Source organism: Porites lutea, chromosome 8 (genome assembly GCF_958299795.1).
Source record: "Porites lutea chromosome 8, jaPorLute2.1, whole genome shotgun sequence".
NCBI lineage: Eukaryota > Metazoa > Cnidaria > Anthozoa > Scleractinia > Poritidae > Porites > Porites lutea.
The window spans coordinates 3,331,209-3,338,414 of NC_133208.1; the positions used below are offsets into that span (position 1 = coordinate 3,331,209).

General features: G+C 40.0%; 1 protein-coding gene across 1 annotated transcript; it reads right to left on the reverse strand.

The window, feature by feature from the left end:
* Positions 1 to 2,993: 2,993 nt before the first annotated feature.
* On the reverse strand, positions 2,994 to 6,504 carry LOC140945983 (uncharacterized). Its single transcript, XM_073395049.1, has 4 exons — positions 6,399 to 6,504; positions 5,834 to 5,956; positions 5,128 to 5,247; positions 2,994 to 3,745 (listed from the first exon to the last, which is right to left on the reverse strand). Exons 1-4 carry the CDS (start codon positions 6,400 to 6,402, stop codon positions 3,225 to 3,227), a joined length of 768 nt encoding a protein of 255 aa, XP_073251150.1. The 5' UTR covers positions 6,403 to 6,504; the 3' UTR covers positions 2,994 to 3,224.
* Between the last annotated feature and the right edge of the window lie 702 nt (positions 6,505 to 7,206).

Consider the following 7,206-nt stretch of genomic DNA (forward strand, 5'->3'; position numbering starts at 1 on the left):
TCTTGCACACACATTTCACCTCGTGTCACCCTCCAAGTGTTAAAAAAGGATTTGTCAAAGGAGAAGCCTTGAGAATCCTACGAAAAAACTCCTCAGAAACAACCTTTGAGGAAAATAATTCAAAAAACGCTTGATGGACAGAGGCTACCCACAAACTTTGATAGAAGACCTAGTATCAGAAATAAAATTCACAAAAACGAGTCTAAACTCCTAAAACAAAACCTACAAGGAGGAAAAAGATTTATTGCCATTTGTGACACAATACCAACCCTCAGTGTCTACTAAAAAGGAAGCTTAAATAATAAAAATGGAATCTTATACAAAGCCAACCATAACTTTAATAAATTTTTTAAGAACCACCAATCATTTCCTTACAAAAAAGGAAAATCATTAAAGGACATGCTCGTTAGAACCAAAAAAAAAAAGGTTAACAAAGGGTTCACGGGATGTGCGGTCTGTCACCCGTTGCATTTTCTCGCACAACAGGTTTGTGAGTATTTTAGCAATAATTCCAGCTGGCTGTGTTTTATAAAACAAGTGTGGTCAACTGTCTCGTTAGTACAGTTAGTGCTTATCTATGTAATAAAATAGGGTGACCCACCCCCTGAGGGTAGCTGCAAATTGCACGACCCACCCCTTACACAAGGCTCAAAACCTCATGACCCACCCCCTCTCTGCTCCGGCCCACCCCCCCTATACTTTTTGACCAGTCCCTTACTACGTGAAGGTAAATAAAACACAAGTTATTTTATTTTTTTTATTTTATTAGCTTCGCCAACATAATATAAATACATTCAGGTAATCAAACGAAGTAACAACAAAAAAAGTGGCAGGGATTCCGAAACAGCGTGAGCCAGTTACTGCGGGTTCAGAAATTAAAAAATATAAGAATAGTTAAAATTAGTACATAATCACGAAATTAAAAGCAACTCGAGACAGGCTGAGTAAGACTACGACACTTATTACATTTAAGACAGACAGACTTAATTTAAGTGCGGGGATTTTCACAGTCAATTAAAAGTAAAAAAATGCTAGAAAACTGGTTGAATAATTTTTTGCATCGATAGCATTTTCTGCATAATCTATGAATAAAAAAAGCCACCAGTTCTTAAATCACATTCAATAAGCACTCTTTACAACAATTCATGTTTCATTTACAAGGTAATGTTAAAATACCGTGGTCATGTCATCCCAGCGAGGTTTTAAAAAGAAAGCCCTAATTTTCACAAGAAAGAAAAACCATGAAGGATTCTGGTAGCAGTAGTAAAGCGGTGGGGGTGGGGGGGGGGGGGGGTGGGTGGGGGGATGGGACAGGGTTGATCATCCTCCCGCCTTCCGTACCCTTGTATCCCTTTGTCTCCCGACTCCCGCCCTTTAGCGAGAGAGACGAGACACTTACACGACTGACACAGTCCACACACGTGTACATGTGTCATGCCATCTCACTCATGACCTATGGTGTAAGCGACTTGGAAAGGTTTCCAATTTGACCGCAAGTAATGCTGTTTTTTCTTTATCCCGAGTACGAATTTTTGGTTTTTGACTTTTCTCGCATATAAAATTTTGCTTTAAGCCTCGGAGAACGTTAAATGGACGTTGTTTGGGTTCGTTTCTTTGAGTGGATGATAACCAATAACAAATAACGAAAGCTTGTCTTTTTGAATTTCTTCCCCGCTTCCCGCCGTTGTAGAGATCCCCCTTCTCGCCCTTTCTTCTCCCGGGCTCCTTCGAGGCCGTCTTAAAGACAATGACCGAGCGCGTAGCGCGGACCGAGCGGGTAGATTTAATGCACCTTTTCATTGTTTTAGAACCAGCAAGACATTCTTGTGGTCGCTAAAATGGAACGGTAGGCTATTTTTCGTAGTAATGACCACCTGTTCCACCTCAATGACGTGCTTTTCCTTTTTCTGAAAATCATGCCCCGTTCAAAACAACGGAAGGTGCATTAAAATGTCTTGAGGGGATCGTCTACATACTCGGTGTCAAAACTATGAATCAGCTTACTAAATCCATTTTCTTGTGCCTATACGGCTGGCTAAACGGCATTTTTATACTTTTTACTGACTAGGTAAGTACACCAGTGATGTTTTTCTTTTCCGTAAAATAGCATAATAAAATAAATTGAAAACAATAACAACAATCATCTTATCTAACTCCAAAGTCATTGACCGCGATGGAAAAGTACTTGACAGGACCTTCAACAAAGGTGTGGCATTTGGGCGGTACACCTCATGTCAAACGTCCACAACTCTGTGTCGTCATTTTTTAAAAGTACTACACCATCCCTTGTTGGAAAGATGGAAACAGAGCCAGGGAGTTCTATCGTGTTCAATTCCTCGCGGTTTGACATTCTCAAAGCAGTAACCAATGTTACCTTTCTACTTTAGTCTGAGCAAACTTTAACAAACTCTGAAGTAGTGGAATAAATAGTATCTTCTTTAAGAGAACCTGTAATCGCTTTGATCTCTCTACCGTTTCACGAATCAACAAGCTCTTAAAATTTCGAAAAGACCCAAGTTCCCCTAGAGTGACCGAACAGATAAAAATTTTATAGCACCACTTAAAATGAATTTCTACAGCTCTAAAAGTACTTTGGATAGCCTAAAAAGTGTTTTCAATGTATTAAAGAGGAAACTGTCGTTGGGTGCATTCTCCTGATATATGTGCTATTGGCCCCAGTTCCTGGTGTAAGTATACGTTTTGCTACCTTTTACAGCTTTTAGTCAAACAATAAAGATAAAGCAAGGCTCTGAAGTGCTTTCAGCTACTTTAAAAGCCCCAGTTTTTACAGGGATCATTACTAAACTCTTCACATAATTCTTATGTCGATCTTACTCTAACTTTAAGAAAAAGCTTCTTACACCCCGCTGTTAGCTCGTTACCTTTATATTTAGTTTTGAGTTTGTAATTTGGTTCAGGGAGAGAAATAACTCCCATTGTATTGGGGTTTTAAGAGCGAATAAAGTTACTTTCGTTTCAACGTTTGGGAAAATACCGCAGAGCTAATTCAAAACATCCGAACTCTACTACACGGATTGTTCACCGAAATCACTACATAAAGTATAAATAAAATGAAAGTACAGACGATCTGATTGATCACAGAAGAAAAACAAAGACAGCTGTAAATTCTGTGAATGATTCAAAAAAAAAAACCGCTTCTATTCTTACAAGTCCTTTGTCTTTTTTCATCTTACAGAACTGCTCAAAATGAACACCAAGAAAACTCAAGGATCCGTATCTGAAATGAGTTTATGGCAAGCTTGTAAGTGATCAAAATTGATGTGACCCCAGAAACCTGAGGAGTAATCAATCAACCGCAGCTGGGCATGTTTACCAGCGTAATCTGTTACATTCCAACTTTTCTCTTTCATAGCCCCATCACATTCAGTCGGTGTCTCCTTGCGAACCACTACCCCATCAACAATAAGCTCGGCACGAATGTTTGGACTTGTATAACCTCTGCAGCCTGCTCCAATCAGGAAGGTAAGCAATTTTCCAGTAATCTGAAAACTGGGTGACGTCAATGAGCCTTGAGGACCATCACCTTGCTGTCCCCCAAACGGTTCAGAGGGACTGGGCCGATTCTCGAAGGTACCAATCCACCAATCCCCTTTGTGGTTGCTCCAAGCCCTACCCCTCCTTGATAACGTGTTATTCCCGTATGTTGGCTGATTATTGAATGCAGTGCCATTCAAAGTCCAATTTGACAAATCATGGTCTTCGAAGTCAAATATTGTGTAACACTCTAGTTTGAGAACAAAAGATATTTAAGATCAGAGAGTGAGATGACTGTGACTGTGAGATAATCAACTTGTTCGTATTAAAAGAGAAACCATAGGAGACCGTTTTAATAGTGAAATTGTCATAAGCATAATTATTATAAAGATCGAGAAGAATTAAACCAGAAGAAGCAGCCAAACCAGTTTTTACTTCGTTAGAAAAATATCAGACTGACCAACATTCCTGAGAGCGATGAGACACTATGTTGCCAGAGGCAGTTGTTAATGCATCAGTCAATTCCAGCCGCGCCCAGCCCCCCCCCCCCCTCAGGGCTACTGCGGGGCATTTGCCCGCCCTCAGTCCCGGGGGTGGGGCATTTGCAAATTTTGCCCTGCCCGGGGGCCGGGCATTTGCCAACCCCGAGCTTTTGACACGCACGCGGTTTCCTATCAGAATTTAGCTACACACAGGATTTTACTTGAAAAGCAAGCAGATTGGCGCATTTCAAGGCCGGGAAAAAATTGAAGAGGTTTGTAAAGGCATGTTCTCGATTTTATGCATGCATTTCTTCATTGCTTATCAAGCCAGAATTATATAGCGAAACGCGGGAGCTATCGACGTGAATCAACGTTTTTTGGGTTATTGAATCAAGTTTCTCTTGATACTATTTGAAGAACATCCTTTCATATTTATAAAACTATTCATTGCAGTTAACTTTACAGGGCACTATTAATTTCTAAAATGTCATTAATTTTATAACAATACTAAAACCATAAACTGGTGTCGTCACGGCGTGAAGTCTCAATTAGAATAGTACTATTACAAAGAAAGACGTTAATTGAAACAAAAAATCGCACATTAAAATGCTTAAAATGGCACTACTCGACCGTGCGATCAATAAAAAATGTTGCAGTGTTGACGGAGGACGGGGCATTTGCCCTCTTTTTTCGTCCCTACTCCGGGGGATTTGACAGCTCAAGAGTCCCCACCCCCGGGAATTTGCCATCCAAGGAAAAAAACTGCTAATGCCCGGGGGTCAGCCCGGGGAGGGGGCTGGGCGCAGCTGGAATTGATTTATGCATAAAGAATTTTCCTTAGCTCTTCTAAAAGACAAACCAGTCCTTTCTTATATAATGCTTGGTTTAAAAGTTCACGATTTACATGATTTACGATCATAACTGTCAAAGCATCCAATGCCTCAAACTATAGAAGATTCGTTGGTGTTCATTGCACTGTTTTTTTTACAAAAGCTAAATTTTTTTTTTACCAGGAACTATTGGCAACCTCAAACCGATAAACATCATCATATTTCAGGCTGTTTTTCTGATGGTGATCAATCAGTGCTGTCTTTTACCCTCGCTTGCAACTGCTTTCAGTCTTGGGAAGTTTGCACTAACAGTGGTATACCTGTGCAGATGTATCCATCTCCATAGTAACCAATATTGCAGGTGCATCTGAAAGATCCTTCAGTGTTCGTACAAGCTGCGTCCTTTCCGCATCTCAGTTCTTCTCGACATTCATTGATATCTAGAATAACGTTGTAATAGTGTGAATTAACCACTTACTTCTCACTTGCCTTTATATTCTTTGTAAAGCGGAAGACAGTGAATAAGCCGCCCTTTCTTTTCAGTCTTCTCTCCCTCTCTTTCCTAAGCAAATAGATCAATGGTATACTAGCATAATATTTCTGTTACAAGCTCCCCTTTTCGCCTTCTTGGCCAGAGAAATAATACCTCGCTTATAACTGAGCTTTCCACTTCCATCAGCATGCTGGATTTAAAATCCACTCTTATGCCTTTTCTTCTGGATACCGGCTCTTTAATTAATTAATTAATTTATTTATTTATTATTATCATTATTATTATTATTATTATTATTAGTATTATTATTGTTGTTGTTGTTGTTGTTGTTGTTGTTCCTTGTAGTCTATTAGAAACTGGCCCATTCCTTGGTCCTGAGGTGCTAGAGGGGTATTTTACTGGATGGACAGAAATCGTCTTAGTATACCTGTCGCTCCTAAGAGGATGATCTTTTGCAGTTCATTGATGTTAGCTGCATGGATATTTTCTAAACTGTTTACAACAACTAAGGACCCAAATAAACACTGGGATACCTGTGCAGTTGTATCCATCTCCATAGAATCCAGTCTTGCATTTGCATCTGTAAGATCCCTTTGTGTTTTTACAATCTGCGTTCTGGCTACACTCGTGACTTTTTTCATCACATTCGTTAATATCTAGGTGAAGATAGTTATTAGAAGACTCATTCAGTTACTTTGCAAAGAAAACGATGACTGGACAGTGGAACTGTCTCGTTTACACGACAGGTCGACAGTCCACCGAAAATTAACTCAACTTCAAATTATAACTCAGATCGAGAATTTTAGGCTAAACGAAGGTGAAAGTAAAGAGAAACGTGCCGCAAATCCTGAATCCACTCCAAAGTAAATGGAAAAGTCTTTCATCAATGCACGAGCTCCTGAAAATGCTGCTTCCGTCTGGAAGGCCCTGCGCTTGATGCGCTTGTGATGGTTTTGTCGACAATGGCAGGGCTAATATTACAGCGGATATACTTTTTTTCAAATTAATGTCTCACATGTGGTTTCTTCCTTTTAAGTGCGGTACAGCTTGCGTGGTTTCATAACTACTGCGTTCATTTAGTCCATTTTTCAGACCTACCCATTTGGCATATTGCACCTGTCCAGCCTCGACACAAGCAGTGATATCCTTTCTTGGTAAATCCTGATTGACAAGTCCCGTTATTTTTGCATGGAGAACTACCACAAGGATTCTGGGGAAAATATTATGGAAAAGAGATATTGCTTCATGCTTCTGAGCCTTTTCTAAACCTTTGCTAGAGGTGTCCGCCTTATCACGATTCAAGGAAAGTGAGTAAAGATTGGCAGTCCGAGCCCAACTCTAAACGTCGGGTTTAGGGATTAGCCCGTCTTACATACATAAGGGGGCGTTGTTTTAAGGTCTTTAACAAGTTAAATTCAATTGTTAATGTTTTTTAAGTAGCAAAAAACGCTTTCTTTTGGAAGGCACTTGCAGTTTAAGAGGTAATTACAAAAATTTTCGATCTTAAAATAATAATAAAGTGAAATTTCTCAAAAACAGCTACAGTTGAAACAAAACCGTCTAGGGAGAAAAACTTGCGTTTCGGAGAGTAAATGAGAATGGCTGGCGAAAGGAAGAGACCTAGTGTAGTTGTCAGATTTAGTCGGCAGGGGGGGGGGGGGGGGGGGGTCAGAAGAAAGATGGTTTGCGTTTACTCCATTGCGATAAATCTGAATTTTCAATGACATCCAATATGACAACCAACATGGCTGCCATCATAAATGACGTACCTGGCCCTCAGCGCGTCAAATTCCATAATATTCACATCATCCCGTGCAGTTATCACAAACAGAAACTATCTCCTTAATTTTTGATCTTCGCAAAATATTGTAACACAGTCAAGCCCAAAGGGTGAGCTCCAGCCGTT

Excerpts from the sequence above, each read along its gene's own strand:
- LOC140945983 (XM_073395049.1), bottom strand. Across the intron at positions 5,248-5,833 it reads AGATGGATACAACTGCACAG|ATATCAATGAATGTCGAGAA; the intron begins GTATCCCAGTGT and ends ACGTTATTCTAG. Across the intron at positions 3,746-5,127 it reads AGATGGATACATCTGCACAG|AGTGTTACACAATATTTGAC; the intron begins GTATACCACTGT and ends TTCTCAAACTAG.